This window comes from Trichoderma harzianum (assembly GCF_003025095.1).
Source record: "Trichoderma harzianum CBS 226.95 unplaced genomic scaffold M431scaffold_4, whole genome shotgun sequence".
In the NCBI taxonomy this organism is placed as follows: domain Eukaryota; kingdom Fungi; phylum Ascomycota; class Sordariomycetes; order Hypocreales; family Hypocreaceae; genus Trichoderma; species Trichoderma harzianum.
Genome location: NW_020209252.1, coordinates 181,302 through 198,433, shown reverse-complemented (window position 1 = coordinate 198,433; position 17,132 = coordinate 181,302). Strand labels below are relative to the sequence as shown.

Genomic DNA, 17,132 nt, shown 5'->3' with positions numbered 1-17,132 from the left:
AAAGGTACATGCGCTGCAGCAGAGCCACCAAAAAGTGACATCGCGGGGCAGAAAAAAAAGTTGCACATCCAATATTTCGTCTACATAGAAGTCATCTAACAGCATCCCGTATTCTCCTCAGCTGCAAAAAGATAAGGGGAAATACAACATCTATCTGTAATGGGTAAATCCTCCAAAGACAAACGTGACGCCTACTACCGGCTCGCCAAAGAGCAAGGATGGCGCGCAAGAAGTGCATTCAAGCTTCTCCAGCTTGACGAAGGTACTGCCCCTCCGATCCCTCCACCTTTAAGAGTGTGAGATGCCCAATTGTCTATGCCTTGTCCGCTAAATCAAGTGTCTTGTGACAGAATTCGACCTCTTCTCCAACGTCTACCGCGTCGTCGATCTTTGCGCCGCCCCGGGCTCCTGGTCCCAAGTCCTTTCGCGCGTGCTCATCAAAGGCGAGAAGTTTGGCCGCTCGGCATGGCAAGATCGCGACGCCAAGGTCCGGCAGCAGATGCTCGGCGTCTTCCCCGAGGCCTTCACACCCGAACAGAAGGCGGCTATAGAAAAAGAGACGAGCTTGTCCGCGGCGCAAACCGGAGCCGAAGCGACGACAGCGGCCAACCCAGATGTTAAGATCGTGTCCATCGATCTCCAGCCTATTTCTCCCCTCGCGGGCATCACAACTCTTAGAGCGGACATTACGCATCCTGCAACAGTTCCTCTACTACTCTCTGCCCTCGATCCATCCTACGATTCCGCAACAGCAGCGGGAACACAGGCCCAGCACCCCGTCGACCTCGTTCTCAGCGATGGCGCCCCCGACGTCACGGGCCTGCACGACCTCGACATCTACGTCCAATCGCAACTCCTCTTTGCGGCGCTTAACCTTGCCCTTTGCGTTCTAAAACCAGGCGGCAAGTTCGTCGCCAAGATCTTCCGGGGCAGAAACGTGGACATTCTATACGCGCAGCTCAAGATATTCTTCGAAAAGGTCATTGTGGCGAAGCCAAGGAGTAGCAGAGCGAGCAGTGTCGAGGCGTTCATCGTGTGCCTGAATTTCCGGCCGCCGGCGGGTTTCCATGCAAGCCTCGAGGAGCCCCTCGGGGTAGGACAGCGACTGGATAGGCTGGTGAAAGAGCGGGATATGCAGCTACCCATTGTCGCTGAAGCAACCATGCAGTCAAGCAAGGGGACATGGGATTACAGCGTCAAATCAACGCCAACGACATCACGCGAGGGCGGAATCACAGAGGTGGAAGTTTACGACGAGACGGAGGGCAACGACAAGGTCAATGGGTCAAGATGGATTGCACCTTTTATCGCTTGTGGCGATCTATCAGCTTTTGACTCCGACGCTTCCTACCAGCTGCCTGAAGACTATGTCTCGCTGGACCCCGTGCAGCCTCCTATTGCTCCGCCTTACAAGAGGGCTCTCGAGATGCGGGCTGCCATATCTAAAACTACCAGGTAGAGACATAAATGGTAGGTATAAAAGAGAAAAAAAAAAAAGAAAAACATCAATAATATCCAAGAAACCCAAGAAACCCAAGATGCAAAAAAGCTAACCGTGCCTCGTCGATGAGCGTCGAACGAGACTTATGCAATGCTGAAAACATGCGACAATAAAGAAAAAAGGGGAGGCAAAACAAAAGTAAGCGGCGCGCCAGTCTCATTTGTGATCCTCCGGGATATCCTTGACCCCCCCGCCCGGCATCTCCAACAACACCAAGCCAGCGGACGGACCTTGGTCCCAGTCGAGGGCTTTCAGCTCGCGCTGGTACATTTTCGCGGCGGACTGGTCGTGCGTCATGAGGACGAGGCCGCGCAGGTTGGGCCACTCGTCGACGATTTCCTTGAGCCCTTGCATCATCCAGCTGGCGAGGCCGCGGCGCTGGAACTCCTCGATGATGAAGACGTCGGTGAGGTAGGCGAACGTGACGTAGTCGGTTACGACACGGGCGAGGCCGACGAGTTTTACGTTGGAGCCGTATGGTCTCCGCGGAGCTCCGTTGTCTGAAGATGATGTTAGCTGGAATATTCTACACTAGAATGGTGGAAAGATGGTCCTGGGCGTGGTTCGAGCACAAGCAAGGATTTCGTCTGGATGGAATATCACAGGCAATGGGGGGGCGACTAACTCTGCATCTGCTTCTCCGACTCGGGTACGTGGTATATGCTCATTGTCATGCAATTGGACAGCATCTTGCGCATCTGTGACTCCGGCAGCGGATCGTTCCACCACATGAGGTCTGATTCAAAGACGGCGTTGACGGCCTGGGGCTCGAGATATTTCTTGTCGTTTGTGAGGAAGAAGTTGTCGCGGAACCAGTACCGGGGCTCGCCCTCGGGGTTGGTGGCCTTTGAGCTCTTTGAGGATTTGGAACCCATTGTGGAAACGAGAGAGCCCATGGTTGCTGTCTCGTGTATGTCTTTTTTGCTTTCTTGAATATAATGTGCTGGGTGTTCTTTTATGTATAGATACTTGTTCTTTTTTTCGTCTCTTTTCTTCTACAAAAGAGTACAAATGGTTTGGGTGTCGAAGTGGAGGAGAGAAGGGAGGAGTAGTACGATATATGTTTACTTTGGCGGACGAGAGTTTGACCCCCGGCTCATCCTTGCTTCTTCTCAATAGTCCCCCCCTAGCGCTTAGTTCCCCATCTTCCCGCCTTCCGCCCTGCTTCTTTTATTCTCCCCTACCCCAGCACAGCAACCTAGGTAGATAGATGGCCAAGATTAGAAACACGGGGGAGAAAGTCCATGGCCCATACGACTACGTGCTACCTCCATCATGGGCCAATCCTGTGGCGTTTACTAGCACGGTTAGCTACGGCTCTTAGAGCGACGGACTGGGGTGTCATTCTGGGAACTTTACGTTATCCATTGAAAGTTGTTGTCTCTTTTGCGGAGTGTTATATTGAATGGGAACGCCCAGCGAACAGGGTCAGGTGCACCAGCGCAGCGGCCGGAGCTTGTTCGCGGCGCACGCAACGCACGCAGGCACTTACTCTTATTACTTCGCGCCGGCGGCTCTGGGCCTATTGGATGCGTTCGTTTGGCGTGGGCCTGGCCCTACTTGGCTGGCGATCGCCTTTTGATGCTCAGGACAATATGCAAATCCAGTCAAACGGCGGAGAAGCGGGTCGCACGGGGTCGGATGAGGAAGGTCGCGGCGGTTCCGGATTCTTATGCCAGTGATGCTATTGTTGCTCCGGCCGATGGGGAAAGATAACATATCATGCAGTAATGCTACGATTTAACAACCCTTCTCGTCTTCCTTTCGTCTTCTATTCTCCGATTTAGCTTGCTACCCAGCACATGGACACCGCCTCTCCCCTCGGATGGAAAGGCAAGCAAACATGAGCCAAAGGACCATCTATTGGTAAAGCCCGGCACTTGCTGGCTTCGCGAAAACCCAGGGCGTGACAAGATCGCGCGCCATCATATCCAATCGCCGCCAGCATGACCGCCATGATTTCCTGACAAGGTAACTGTTAGGCAATCATTACATACTCGTGGTGTGTCGTTGGCAGCACAAGCTCCAAGCAAATCGTTGGACTTTTGGGGTGCAAGTGGCGGATGACGCCGGCTGGAGTGTGGGGTTTCACCGCGTTACCGAACCGGTCTGACGGCATGGGTGGACACCACTGAATAGATACCGGAAGGGGCGATTAACGGTAGAAAATGAGAGGCTAAGGATGCATCTGGCTGTTGCAAGGGAACCTATCGCGTCGATAAGATGTCGCAGAAACGGGCTGCATGTTTGCATGTTTGCATGTTTGCTCGAGAAGCCTCGGAGTTGAAAAGATGGCCCGCGCGGGTCTTTGAATATCGTATCATCCAGGTACCCCATCGCTCTTTCATCCCTTTCGTCCTGCATCTTTCTCAATCACTTGTCCTGGCAGGTCCTTGCTCCGTCAGGGCTGAGATGGTCGGTGAGAGAGCTGAGGCTGCGCGGTGCCTGGACTCGTTACCCGTGCACTGCATGCTGTGGCTGTTATTTCGTACGACATAGCGATAACAACAACGGGCGTTTCTCTCCCCCCTTTAATGGGAATATGCGCCTCTCCTTTCCGACTGCATGTATGACGGCATGGCTTTCCGCAGCGCCTAACAATCACCGCCTCGGATGGTTTGCACGACAAGCGCCTCTTTGGGGTTTAGCAGATGAAGCAGCGACGGAGATTCAAAGGGAGATCTCATCTGGCTGGGTGTGATGGGTCTAGCCGTATTAGGAACATATGATGGATGTCTTACATAATGTCTCGGCTTGGCCATAATTCCGGATTCCTTGTTACTGGACTATCACGAGGGTAACTTGCGTCACACAGCGGAATCAAACATCACCCCTTGCATGACGCTGTATTTATTCACAGGCATACGATTACATGGATACGCATATTTACGTCGATACATCACTTGTGCACATTCACATTGGCTTCACTTTCAAACGGCAAGGCAGATATTGTCAAAAAGTCCCCAAAGGGTTTCCTTGAATATTGAATCCCATCTCTACCTCTTTTTCCTCCTCTTTCTCTACATGAATTGGCACTCATGATAGGATTTCCTTCACAATTTGTCAACGTACATCACCTCTTTACAGCATACCAACACAGGCCGCAACACCAGCAATCAGGCATGAGCCGAGGATGGCAACAGCAGTGGGAGCAGCGCCGTTGGTCGTGAAGGTGCTGGTGGGGTGAGTGCCGGTGGAAGTGCCGTTACGTCCAGGCAGTCCCTGAGAAGCGGTCACTGCGGATGAGCTTGCGCTCGACTTGACGGGAGGGACAACAGCCGTGGTTGAGGGGGCCGCAGTGGTCTGGGCGGCCGAGTCGGTCTCGGAGGCCGTCTTGGACACGGAAGTCTCCAAGGTCGTGGACGGAGCGATGGTAGCCTTGGTCGTAACCTGAGACTCGCCGGTGGTTGTGGCACCAGATGAGCCAGTGGCTGTGGCCTCACCCTCACTACCAGCAGCAGCCTTGGTCTGGAGGTTGAGGTAGCTGGGCGAGTAGGTCTCGGTGCCGGAGTACAGAGGGCAGCCGGGGACATTCGTCTTGGGGGGAGCTCGGCCGCCACCGCAGTCCAGGAAGTCGCAGAGCTCGCCGGTGCCGGGAACGTACCAGATGCGGCTGGCATAGGCATCGTAGGCGGGACGGTCAGTGGGCATGACGACGACGTCGGTGTAAGTGCAACCGGCAAGGTCAGTCTTGGCCAAGGCCGAAGAGGCCAAAAGGAGAGTCGCGACGAGAGATCGAACAGCCATAGTGGGACTTTGAAGATTGAATTTCAAGTGAAATGGATCTGGTTGACAATGGATTCAATGGCCTAGCTTTTAGCGGCAAACGAAAGAATGGACGATCACTGGAGCGATCTTGACGATTGAGCGAGCGACTGGCAACGAGGAGTTGTCTGGTGAAAATCAAGAAGCGCGATTCCCAAACGGCGACGGCGCCCTTTTTTAACCAAACCCCAAAGGCCTGGGCTATGTCCCGTTTAGCGGCGTCTCATCTTGGACCGGAGGCGACGGACAAACTGGAGCCACCAAGTCGAACCCGTTCAGGCAATCGCCGAGCCACGGTGCCCTGAAATCAGTGGACGTTTGTGCTTAGGGACCTCGAAAATGGCCTCCCTTCTGCCTGGTTCGGTATTGTCCTCTCCTGGATGACTTGACATTACCTGTTTTGCAAACACCTACAGTACAGTATCATGACTTTGTCCCCCTTTTCTGGGCTGGACGTGTCACGGCGCTATTGCTTGACATGACGCGGTCCGATCATTGTCGCGTCTTGCTGCCTGCCTCCTCGCCTACTGACACTGCGATTCAAGGATTACCATGAACGCGTATTAACCTCAATGCTCCAGGAACTGTTATGCCATAATAGGCATTATACGAGAAGAGAAGTGAAATGAAAAACTTGTAGAATCGTGAGTGGAGTAGCGATGAGACCGAAACCCGAAGCTAGCACAACTCACGCCGCTAAGCGCCCGTCCAAAAGTAAACTGCTCATATCCAAGAACCTGGCGGGACATTGATACGCCGAGGAGTAAAAACAAGGTTATTTGAATGCAGTGCTATGCTTAAACGTGTAATTCACCTGTAAAATCAACCATGTTGGCTGTGTTCAAGGAAAGCCTGCAGCCCGTAATTACACCATGCAACTTCGGGATTTTTTCTGGCCTGTTAGTGGCGAGTCATTGAGGGTCTGTCTAATTGCTCCAAACGCTAGGCGTATCATGCATGTCAGCCCCTTGTTTGGGGGCCTCGGCAGACGCCGGGCGTGATGTTGGTTCGCATGGCTACATGTATTCTCATGAGAATATAGCAGAGTAAAGGCAGACCAACAACGGCGAGTGTCCAACCCGATGATGGGGATATTTATCCGGTGGGATCTGTAGCTTGGTCATTTCAACTTGAGGAACGCAAGTATGATGGCTACTAAGGACGTCAAACCGTATCCCGCATATAAGACTATTCAGCTCCCCAAGTTTGCTATTCAGCATTCTGAGTCTCAAGTTCAAAGCCAGATGCGTAATAGCAGATGGTAGAATAAAGTATCGTTAGTATCAGATATATAAAGAGTTGGGTATATACCTAGATACTACCTATTGGACAAGTAAGTAAGTTAGCAGCCTTCCGCCTCCTCTTCAAAGAAGCACAACAGCTCAGTTGTAATGGCCAGGTGCAGGCCCAAAGAACGCTCCCTCGGGGAGCTTCTTGAGAGGACAGGCAGTGCCTTCGCATCCCATGTTGACCACGTTGTTACCCCACCAGTCCAAGGTGATGCCCCGATATGTGAGAGCAAAAAATTGGATAATGGCCGAGATGGCGATGCCGGCGGAGAAGGCGGCAGACAGAACAAAATTGTACTTCAAAAAGAGGTGGATTGTTAGCAAGCTGGATAATGCACCAAAGTGAGTATGTAGTGTCTTGCATACCTTGGACCACAGAGTCAAGAATCGCTTCTTGATATAAATCCAGGACAGAAACGCGACAGGCACAGCGGGCCAGATATAGCAAAGATTATACGGCGCCCAGTACATGCCCCCATTCAACAGAGCAACGGGATGTGTTGCGCGAAGCACGCGGTTCTTGGGAAAATACTTGCCGAGGACCCAGAATATCACCACAACGGCGATGCCAAGGGGGAATCCGACAAGAGTTGCTGCGTATTGGCCGCCCACGCCCCAGAGCCTTTTGGGTCCTACGGTGCCCCAGAGAGTGACACCAGTGAAGAATGAGGTTTGGCTAGGGCATGTGAATTTGAACGGAGCGTTCTCAGTACAAATATCTTTGAGGTGGACTTGGTACGAGACGATGCCGACGCTGACAAACGTCGAGACCAGAGTCGGCACCATCTGCGCAAAGAAGGTGAACCGAGGCGAGATCTTGACGTAATGGGCTATCTTGAGGTCGATGCTAAACGATAAAGCGTGAGAACAAGTGACGAAGCCGTATGTCTTGAAGAAACACAGGGCGAGTGCGTTGCCTTGCACAAACGATCCACCGATCAACTCGGCCAGGATATCCAACATCGTCTCAATGCCAGTCATGGCGTAAATAATCCCAGTAGGGACCATGAAGACTAAACAGAGACCGATGCCATAAAATACAACACCGGGGCTCGTGTATGTTGGCCAGTGAGCAATTGCCGCACAACCGAGCGCAACCGAGAGAACAAGAACAATCATGTACCACCACTCTGGAACTTCCCGATACTTTCTCATCAGGCGGTTGTGAACATCAAGGACCTGTCCCTTTTCAATTTCGGCCTTTTTAGAAGGGCGGAAGCTGTTGACAAGGTCTCTGAATCCCATCATGATCTCCAATCGATGGTAGAGAAACCCATATGCCAAAGCGGCGCTATAAGTGCTAAAGCTGAACATGTAGTATGTGACATACCCAGCCGAGAGGTATGGCTGTGAGTATGTTTGATACTTTTCATTGTCGATGATTCCACGGCTGTCGAGGATGGAAGTGACATTGTAGCGTTTGCCATAGTGATCGTATGGCTCATTGGAGTTGATTGGTAGATACGCAGTCTCATACGTGTTTGTGTAATATATCGCGATGATGATAAACATGGACAAGAACATGCCGATGAACAGGTTGAAAGTACTAAAGAATGGCGCCATGAGGGGGTCTATGGCAAATGTGAAGATGTTCCAGTCAAAGGTAGACAGGGGGTTGAAGCCAAGGCCGTTGACCGCGCCGGTGATGTGATTCAACCTAGCATTATTCGGAGCGATCCAAGTCATCCAGCTGAAAAGCCCAAGAGCTCCGAAGATGTAGTTGGGAAACCAAAAGTATATAAACATAAACACGAAAGCATAGAGGAAGAATCTGAATCTCGACATGCGCCAAGTTATGCCGAATGGACCCAAGGCCAGGATATTCCCTTCGGTGTGGAACGCGCTGTTCAAAGCAATAGTAACAAGAGCCTGCGGCCATACGCAATACGATGGGTAGACCAAAAACCTCCGGCAAATCCCGGCAAGACTGTAGCCGATGAAGTTGCTCGATAAAGCAATCAGAAGCTGGTAGCCAAAATTTAACGCCCAGGGCTGGTTGAAGTACTGCGGGAGAACTTGGGCCAAGATGACGTTGTTCGTGTACGGTGTACTCTTTGCAATACTCGCCATCAACGTGATGAGCATGTGCTCTTTCTTATTGAAAGGGCCAGGGTTTAAGCTATGTCGGACTCCAAACAGCGTGATTCCCACGTCAGGCAGAAGCCATTCCAACAGCTTCCCCAGGGGATACGCCAACAGTTGAGGGACGTTAGACGTGACGTAAATCGCAGGCTGACGAATGCCAAAGAAGCTGTTTATGAAAGCGATGCTACCGGAAAACAGAATTCCCAAGACCCAGGCTCGGATTGTCGAGCATGGCATGGTAGGGTCATCGTGGGGGGAGACAACGCTTCTGACTTCGGCGTAGGGGCTGTTGGTGATGATGAGAGCTGCTTGAATCTTCATTTCGGAGATTTGCTGCTCATGTTTTTCTGGGTGCGCAAGAATGTCATCATTATCTAGACGCCACGAGTTAGAAGATGATATGAGATTTCGAATATAAGTCTTCGAGAGGGAGTAATAATAACTTACGGAGAAAAGCTTCGATTTTCTCAATGACATCCAAGGGGAAGTTGGGATCTCTCTTGTGAAGCCGATAAAATGTGCTGAGGAGCTAATCAAGCAGAGTAGAATTAATCTCAATCTCTCGTTGAATGGATTGGTATATGTAAGGGGTTACATACATCTCGCACTTCCTCGAGAGTGTATGTTGTCGCAAGTTCCCTGGCTTCGAGGAAGTCATCCTCGGTCACGTGTAGATCACGCTCCGCTACTTGATCCTCGACCATGAGATGTGGTGGCTCATCTGAATCTTTGTGGCCCTGATAGAATGTTATTCAATCTTCTCAAGGTATTCTCTATAAGATAGTTGGGTAATAAAAAAAGAAGGGCAAGACTGGCGATGATGTCAAATAAAATAGAAGTATATAAGCATAAGGAATCACATACACTGCTACTCTTCTCACCAAGAGCACCGCCAATGTGCTCCTGCTCTTGGACGACAGGCTTCTCGATTTCCTCAGGCATATCGCGGCCCTTGATCCAATAGTTCTCTCTCTCGAATAACCTCGGATGGCTCGACAATAGGCGAGTAGGTCCGTCAAAGATTCGATCAAGGCGGGCCAGGGTCAGTTATTTATCCCTGTTCCCATAGACAACCTTTCAGCGACTTATTCCGAACCAAAGGTCATCTATGGGTTGTACGGAGACACATATATGTGCAGTGTAACCGAGGGAAGCCAGATTCCGACATTGACAGGGGGACTACATGCAAGATAAACACAAGCGCAACATGAATGATAGAGAAAGGCCCCAAGAAGCCGAGGGGCGGCAACTTTTACCCCCTTATTCGGGTGGTTTCCTCCAAGGCAGTGTCGCACAATTCGGCCTCCACTTTGCTGATCCAAGACATGTCTTAGAACCCGCGATAGCACCGTAAGTTTAGGCTGACACAGTAATATCGTATCCATATAGTAGTAATATTAGGTAGCAAACGGGTATCCCAAATTACAGATGCATACATTAAGCGCGTTCATACCATGGATGAAAAGCTGAGTCCATATGTGATCCCTACCGGTTGGTTTCAATATTCGAAGTCCCAAACCGATGAATCACCAGGCCTCAAAGAGTTGCTTGACGAGTTCTTATAACCTCATGTTATGGCATTTTATTTCAAGCCAGCAGCTTGAAGTTAGTAGGGACAAGTCTCGCTGGTAGAAAATGACAAACCGCGGAGGCATATCGCTATGGATGAGTACGTAAACTGACTTTAGAAACAAACTGTGGCCGTGCTCTCACTACTATCAGTCATGACGTTCTAATAAGCTCGTTGAGATACCCCACAGACTCTTAGTTAGAATGAGTAACCATTCAGCATCTCAAGTTGGCTACATATATCCGGCATCCTAGCGACTACTTGGAATTCAAGGTATCGGAACAGGAACCGAGGGAAATCCCTTTATTTACTACTACACGGACTTGACTAGGTAGCATCCATCTCTTATTGGTGGATGCCCAGAACCCAGTTCCTTGTGTATCCGCTACTATCATTATGTACTCTCTGCTACCATCGCTATATTCCTCTAGTATCCGCAACTAGAAATATATTCTCCTAGTATCTGCTACTTTAGCTATCTGCCTCTACTCTCTGGTACTACTATTGAACGTTAGCCAAAGGATGCTTAATAGCAGAATTGGAGCGCTTAATAGCCATTCCCTAGGTAGAACATGTCAGGATATCCATGGAATCAGAGCTCTACCCCTCCAGGAAGAACCTAAAGTCGACGCCTCCCTTTACAATACTTCGCGTCTATGGGGGATTAACTTTTTCTTAAGCTTCCAAGCAAATCATTTCGAGTATATATAGAGCAGAGTATGTCATCTGAAAAAAAAAAAAAAAAAAAAAAAAAAAGTTAAATACAGCAACAATCATTGCAACTCTCCCACCCCAATATACGATGCCCAACTTCAATCCTTCCATCTACCCAAATCTTTCCCCATCCGCTACGCCTAGCAGCAGCATGAACATGGAGGAAGATCGAGTTGAAGTTTTTTTAAGACTCCTTTTCAACATCCTAGGCTGCATCGCCATGCCTGGCTTCTGGATTGAGACCTTCATCTTCAGGATACTCGGCCTCAACACATCGTCGAGCTTCCGCATGTTCCCTCCGGCAGACATTGTCCCCGGCCACGAATATCCTACAAGCGTGGCCTACAGCTTTGTCTTAATTACTATCTTATTTATACCCAGATTTATTGCTTCGGATCGATATTTTGATGGCGCAAACACCCTTGGGACGGAGCTTCGTCCTTTGACAAGAAGGGCCAGCCCACTCGTGGAATACGTCGTCATGTTTGCCCGTGTTTGGCTGGCAGCGGCTTGGGTAAATATGGCATCGGCTCAATTTATGATGGACTGGGACCTTGTGAGGTTTTCTGTGAAGCTTGGGAGCGTGTACTTCATCTTGTGACCTAGTCAGGCTCAGAAATGTGATGCCTAGGATGTCATCTACAAGGCAGGCATATACGGGGTGTTACGGAGACATCTCGATAGGCTACTTGCATTATGGAAAATTGAACTTGTTATTACAAATTCATGGAGGAGAGTTTTCTAATACGAGCAGTGTAACGATTCTTTTGTACACAGAAAAGATCTTGAGACTGCCGCTCTTGAGGCATGGGTCGAATATCGAGCCTAGAGATACACTCATAGACAAGTTCAGCAGGAAGCTCTTTCTAGAATAATTAAGGAAACATGTATTCAACGAGTGAACTTGAGCAATGTGATCTTTAACAGATAATTCTATTATTCACTTCACTCTATATGGTCTAAGTGGGCTACAAATGAAAGGTGTCGATTGCGATATCACGACTCCATGTTCAAGTGTATAGATGTAAACCAACGAGACATAACATACATCAAATCTTAGTCATGCAGGAACCCTCTCCAAAAACATGCGATACATACACAGTGTGGTAACAATTGGATTGGTTGCTGCTGGTTGATATCATACGCAGCAACGTACGCATGTACGCTTAACACATGGCTGCCAGAATAGAAACCATGCTGGCGTCACAGGTATGAATAATATACGAGGTCACATTAATGCGATAGGAACATCAAGGTCAAATGAAATAGTAACATTTACACTCTGAAAAAGAAATGAACTACTTTAGTAGTATCAGATGCGCAACATTGCGAATAGTAAATACAATCTTCCCTCGGAACCGTTTTTAGTCAAACATTAATAGCGAAAAAGGAAAGTGAAACAACTTCCGTCTTGATTACTTCTTCACTCCGACAATGCTCCAGATTGCGACAGTGCAATCCTCTTCCAGTGATCACGCTCTGCCTCCAGCTTCGCAATACGCTCTTCCAGCTCTTCAAATCGCTGAGCCTTTCGCTCACGCGACTTTCGAGCAGCCAAGGTATTGCGAGCTCGCTTCATGGCAACGGTGTCATTGGCGTCCTCCACAATGATAGGGGGTAGGGGCTTGTCTCGTCGGCGAGAGTTAACACCGGAGACGGAAGAGTGTCGCGTAGAACCCGTGGGGGATCCAGACGACTTCTTCCTGCCGCTACCGCTACCACTGCCACTGCCAGAAGATGATGATCGATACATGGGCTCTGATTCCAAAGGCTTCTGAGCAGGCGACTCGCTTGCGTTGGCAAGCTCTTGGCTGCCTGCATCAGAAGGAAACAGTGAGTACCAGGCGTCGCTAGGACCGTTCTCAAATTCGGCATTGCCAAAGTTGGGAGAAACATCATATGAATCAAACTCAGGGCTGCCATTGTACAGCGAAGGAGAGGTCAAGGCAGTCAGCGCCGCTGAGTTCGGCGCTGACATGAAGGGCTCCTGAATCAGGAGGTCTTGGGGAGACACAGTGCCAAGATTAGAAGCAGCGCTGGAAGCGCCACTGCTGAAGTCAAAGTTGGAAGCGACTGCCGGAGAAGAGAAGGCCGTGGAGGCACCTCCTTCAAAAAAGGTGAAGTCGTCCAAATCGACGTCTGTTGGAGAGTGTGAGCGAAAGTGATCAAGCTGAAGCAAATTAGAAGGGTTGCACAAACCTGCAGCGTTCATCATCTTGGCGGTTTGATTTTGGTTACCAGCGTTTTGATTAAACAAGGGTACTGGTGGCCGTGCAGTGCGAGAAGACCGATTCAAAGAAACCGTTGAAGATGGAGCAGAGGATGCGTAAAACTGATTCGATAAACGATTGCCGTATGCAGAAGACAGTGATGGGTGCCCAATAGCCTGGAGTATCTGGGCCACTCGTTGATTTTGGACTGCGTGTGAAGCGTGCTTCTCGCGACGGGTGTGACAAGAGTGACGACGTTGGCTAGGTAAAGGAATACTCCTATTATGTTGACGAGGCTGAGGGTTGTCGAACAAGACAAAGTCCTGCTGGGGATTCTCGACGGGGTTCAGGGAGAGGTGCTCGGATGGTGCCGGCAGGGCGGAAGCTGAGTTGGGAAGCCATGTTGACTGGGAATCCGTGGTGAAGACTGGGAAGTCTTGAGCTGAAATGTTGGCGGTGAGGAAGGAACTCGTGCTGATGCTATTCAAAGCAGTGCTGAAGTTCAGATCGACCGAATGGTGAACTGAACGAGAAGGTTGAGTGGGGAGAATGTTGTTTATGTCCTGGGACTGAATTTTGACGGAAGGGGGAGAAACGCTCGGGGAGAGGTTTGTTTAGATCATCTTGAAGGCAGCCTGAGGCTTCTAACGCTTGTGTATTGTATGTGATGTGAATGCTTGGGGGTGGAGGAGAAAGGAAAAGAAAAAAAAGACCAGAAAAAAATGTGGCCGTGGCGGTTATGTATTTCTCAGGCAGCAACTCTCGTAGCGGGCACACCAGCGGGTACGTACCCGGGCGGCACGGGCTGTGGTACAAGGCGAGGGCATTGGGGGCTTGTGCAGCCCTAACATGCACGGCGCCAGGCTGCCTGCCAGGCTGTTAGGCACCCGCTGAGCGGACCACTGGCAGCCAAGTACAGGCACGTCGCAGGCGCTGTCTCAATTGGCAGGCGCCCTTGCCAGAAGGCGTGGCCCCGCCGGTGACTCACACTTTTGACACCAGGCCGCTTCTGGACTGGCCGGAACAGCGCCAGCCCCAGTTGGTGGCACCGCGCCTTTTGAGTCTTCCCCAGCCGATCCAAGTTGATTGCAGCGAGAGCCTCACAGTGAGGGGCCGTACTGTGCGATTCAACGCCTCATCCTTCACGATGCAGCTGCCGGCATTTGCTGGGACTGAACTGCGTACTCAAAGTCATTGGAGTCATATTAATTGATTCAGATTGGTTTCAATTGTAAGCGTCAATTCCACATGCGACACTTGATATTGACTATCTTGATGAAGAAAGCGGGCAAAGTAAAGAAGCAAAGAAAACAAGAAAAAAGTGGTCTTTGTTCGTCAAGTGTCTGTGCTAAAATCGTTTCTTTGGTGTTTTGGGTGGATTAGCAATCTTTCATGCCGTCTCTCGCTAGTCTCTAGTTCTAAAGCCAAGCGCGAATCCTACTCGAATTTCCCCATACAGGACGAGGCCTTGCCGGGTACACGGTGCTGCGATGCCAGCTCAGTGAGATATATACTGTCCATATGCTTAACAATGCCTGCGCCAGACAGACGGATCTCAGCGGGATTCGCTTCCCGTGATAACACGTAAACCACAATAGTTTCAGCTTCAACGCGCGTAACCCGTCTCGTATTACTATTAGATCTATGTATTCTTATTCTGCATATTACGAATTCTGCTATTAATACCAAGATTGGATAGCACTGAGCTGCAATTTTACAGCGACATGGGGAAAGCCCGTCTGAATGCCCAGCGCTGAGGCGCAGACTCATGTCTCATCTTACTCTTTGGATCTGGACAAGCACAGTAAGATTAACTTACCCGCTTGAGGAGGTCTCAAAAAGTAAGCAGAATACCAAAAAACCACGCTCGCCTACCATTCGGGGGAAACGCAACGCAGCACGAGGCACAGTGAAAACCTGCTTTGGCGGTGCAACCCCCGGACGAGGAAGAGGAAATCCGCTGGTGCCAAATGCAGCTCTTCGGAGGCCGAGAGCCACATGCCCTGCAGCCTCGCGCATTGAATGGCCCAGAGCGCACGCAATCTGTGACGACGACACATTGCGACGTCCATCAAAGGGGAGACGAGCGCCGTCACATGGAGGAGAACTGCCCGCAAAAGGCCTCGTTTGAAATTACTCCGTATGGATTGTCTCGTCCGCCAACTGTGTGGCCGGAATGCTCTTCGTTCCTGGTTGTCTTGTTATACGACACAAATACGACCAGACGCCTCACATTCCCTAGCGCTTCCTCCCTGCTTTGGACTAGAATAGACTTGCATGCTACACGTAGTTTTCAAGTCCTTGGTTTTCTGCCCTTCTTGTTTCTCGTCGTCGCCGGCACCATGAAGGCCTTCCATTGGCTCTCTTTTGCAGTCCGGACTCCCATCCAACTCCGCCCCGGCCAATCAGCGAGTTGAGCTCCATGGCTAAACGGGACGAGGGAAATATTCAAAACCAGAAAGAACAAGAAGAAAAGATGGAAGAGAAAAAAAGCCTCCTTGCCGCTACCAGCCCGCGATGGAGTCTGACCCGTGTGGCTGAAGCGATGGCGCGCTGCTTTCAACACTATCGTCTCGGGCTACGAGTTTCTGGTTGGCGGTGCCTGGGCTGGCGCTGGGCAAGCGGTTGGCCTTTTGGGCACACCAAGTCCATGTGTGGCGCCGCTCAATCAAATCACAATACAGAGCACGCTTCGACTTGTAATAACAAGTGCCCCGGATCAGATGCAACCAGGTGTTAGTCCTACTACTAGTACTGCATAGCACTGCTACCATTGAAACCAGGTGTCCTCTGTCCTTGGTCACGTAGGACCGACTTCCTCCCGTCTCTTACAGCCCGTCCAGGAAGCTGTCGGCCTGCCGCTTCGCCCGCCTCTCCCCCATATCCTTACGGCGCTGTTCGATTTCGCGCCGTCGTGCAGCCCGCTGTTCCTCGCGCTGCTTACGCTGCTCCTCGGTCTTGAGCCTCTCCTCCTCCAGCGACTGCATCTCCTTCGTCCGCGTCTCCTCGCCCTTGCTGAACTTGAAAAAGCCAACGCCCTTTGTGCGGATCTCGTTGTCGGCATCGTAGTGCTTCATCTCGGGCGGCGTAGCGCTCCTATCCCGCCTGCTTGCCAGCTCCGCCATCTTGTCCGGATCATCCGGCGCAAACGCCATTGCTTGAATCGCGTCGCCGTAGATGAGGTTGCTGGGAGCACTAGGCCGGGCTGACATGCGCTCCAGTTCCTCGGCGCCCAGCAGCCCTCGCCGTATGCGACGTTCCATCTTTTCCTTGTCGGCTCGCGTGCCTCGCCGTGTACGACCAAACTCGTCCTCATACTCCACCATCTCGTCGCCGCCGCTGCCATTTGCATCCTCCTCATCTGAGCTGGTCTCGTAGTCGTCGTGGCCTTCCACTGTTTCAGCCCACTTGCGGTCAAAGTCCACCAGCGGCGCCGCCTCGTTCTCCTTGGGCACGTAGTCTCCGCGCTTCATGGCGGCATAGAGCCGTGCCTTGCTCTCCATCTTTCGCTTTGCGCGCTCGAGTTCCTGAGCCTCCTCCTCTGTCCCAGCCACTTCTTTAAGTACCAGCTTTTCTGATTTGGCATCTCCCTCTTTGCTGCTGGATGTTGTCTTTTTTGATTTGCTGGAACCACGGAAGATGTCGTCCTTTGACTGTTTCGGCCTTGCGCGTCCAGGCCCCGTTGATGTTGATCCTTGAGGGGTGGCATTTGATATAAGTGATGTGAGCTGGGCAGTAAAATCTAATGATGACGATAACGCCTCTCGTTTTGTTCGCTTTTGCGGCCTTTGGCCGTAGAGATTCGGATCCTGAGGCATTGTGTGATCTCCCTGGCGTAGATGCGATTTTCTTTGTCCGCGGCTATTGTATGTGCACTAACGGAGGCTGTATTTACTCCCTGGAAATGAAGGATCCTTCTTCAGAGTAGAGCGCCAGATAGGGTGGCTTATACCGTAGAGGCCACAATGGATGGTTTGGTTTCTAGATATTGATCAATG

The 17,132-nt window shown here is 50.8% G+C and overlaps 8 protein-coding genes across 8 annotated transcripts; 2 read left to right on the top strand and 6 right to left on the bottom strand.

Moving 5' to 3' along the window:
• The first annotated feature begins 104 nt into the window (after positions 1-104).
• On the top strand, positions 105-1,630 carry M431DRAFT_506014 (hypothetical protein). The gene is made up of 2 exons (XM_024918740.1): positions 105-262; positions 351-1,630. Exons 1-2 carry the CDS (start codon positions 160-162, stop codon positions 1,457-1,459), a joined length of 1,212 nt encoding a protein of 403 aa, XP_024775947.1. The 5' UTR covers positions 105-159; the 3' UTR covers positions 1,460-1,630.
• Positions 1,416-2,798, bottom strand: M431DRAFT_506012 (hypothetical protein). Its single transcript, XM_024918739.1, has 2 exons — positions 2,127-2,798; positions 1,416-2,001 (listed from the first exon to the last, which is right to left on the bottom strand). Exons 1-2 carry the CDS (start codon positions 2,374-2,376, stop codon positions 1,658-1,660), a joined length of 594 nt encoding a protein of 197 aa, XP_024775946.1. The 5' UTR covers positions 2,377-2,798; the 3' UTR covers positions 1,416-1,657.
• Positions 2,799-4,095: 1,297 nt separating this feature from the next.
• On the bottom strand, positions 4,096-4,263 carry M431DRAFT_492726 (hypothetical protein; the record flags this gene model as incomplete). The annotated part of the gene is made up of 1 exon (XM_024917036.1): positions 4,096-4,263. One exon carries the CDS (start codon positions 4,261-4,263, stop codon positions 4,096-4,098), a length of 168 nt encoding a protein of 55 aa, XP_024775945.1.
• A 319-nt stretch (positions 4,264-4,582) lies between these two features.
• M431DRAFT_479982 (hypothetical protein) lies at positions 4,583-5,248 on the bottom strand (the record flags this gene model as incomplete). The annotated part of the gene is made up of 1 exon (XM_024915823.1): positions 4,583-5,248. The coding sequence occupies one exon, from the start codon at positions 5,246-5,248 to the stop codon at positions 4,583-4,585; it is 666 nt and encodes a 221-aa protein (XP_024775944.1).
• A 1,400-nt stretch (positions 5,249-6,648) lies between these two features.
• On the bottom strand, positions 6,649-9,582 carry M431DRAFT_3464 (hypothetical protein; the record flags this gene model as incomplete). The annotated part of the gene is made up of 5 exons (XM_024914449.1): positions 6,649-6,852; positions 6,922-9,014; positions 9,088-9,169; positions 9,240-9,377; positions 9,505-9,582. 5 exons carry the CDS (start codon positions 9,580-9,582, stop codon positions 6,649-6,651), a joined length of 2,595 nt encoding a protein of 864 aa, XP_024775943.1.
• A 1,499-nt stretch (positions 9,583-11,081) lies between these two features.
• Positions 11,082-11,525, top strand: M431DRAFT_492723 (hypothetical protein; the record flags this gene model as incomplete). Its single annotated transcript, XM_024917035.1, has 1 exon — positions 11,082-11,525. The coding sequence occupies one exon, from the start codon at positions 11,082-11,084 to the stop codon at positions 11,523-11,525; it is 444 nt and encodes a 147-aa protein (XP_024775942.1).
• Positions 11,526-12,143: 618 nt separating this feature from the next.
• Positions 12,144-14,338, bottom strand: M431DRAFT_550313 (hypothetical protein; the record flags this gene model as incomplete). The annotated part of the gene is made up of 2 exons (XM_024921313.1): positions 12,144-13,657; positions 14,320-14,338. The coding sequence occupies 2 exons, from the start codon at positions 14,336-14,338 to the stop codon at positions 12,348-12,350; spliced, it is 1,329 nt and encodes a 442-aa protein (XP_024775941.1). The 3' UTR covers positions 12,144-12,347.
• Positions 14,339-15,609: 1,271 nt separating this feature from the next.
• M431DRAFT_506005 (hypothetical protein) lies at positions 15,610-17,119 on the bottom strand. Its single transcript, XM_024918738.1, has one exon. The coding sequence runs from the start codon at positions 16,950-16,952 to the stop codon at positions 15,963-15,965; it is 990 nt and encodes a 329-aa protein (XP_024775940.1). The 5' UTR covers positions 16,953-17,119; the 3' UTR covers positions 15,610-15,962.
• Positions 17,120-17,132: the final 13 nt, after the last annotated feature.

Excerpts from the sequence above, each read along its gene's own strand:
- M431DRAFT_506014 (XM_024918740.1), top strand. The coding sequence starts at position 160 with ATGGGTAAATCCTCCAAAGACAAACGTGACGCCTACTACCGGCTCGCC. Across the intron at positions 263-350 it reads GCTTCTCCAGCTTGACGAAG|AATTCGACCTCTTCTCCAAC; the intron begins GTACTGCCCCTC and ends GTCTTGTGACAG.
- M431DRAFT_506012 (XM_024918739.1), bottom strand. The coding sequence starts at position 2,376 with ATGGGTTCCAAATCCTCAAAGAGCTCAAAGGCCACCAACCCCGAGGGC. Across the intron at positions 2,002-2,126 it reads GTCGGAGAAGCAGATGCAGA|ACAACGGAGCTCCGCGGAGA; the intron begins GTTAGTCGCCCC and ends CATCATCTTCAG.
- M431DRAFT_506005 (XM_024918738.1), bottom strand. The coding sequence starts at position 16,952 with ATGCCTCAGGATCCGAATCTCTACGGCCAAAGGCCGCAAAAGCGAACA.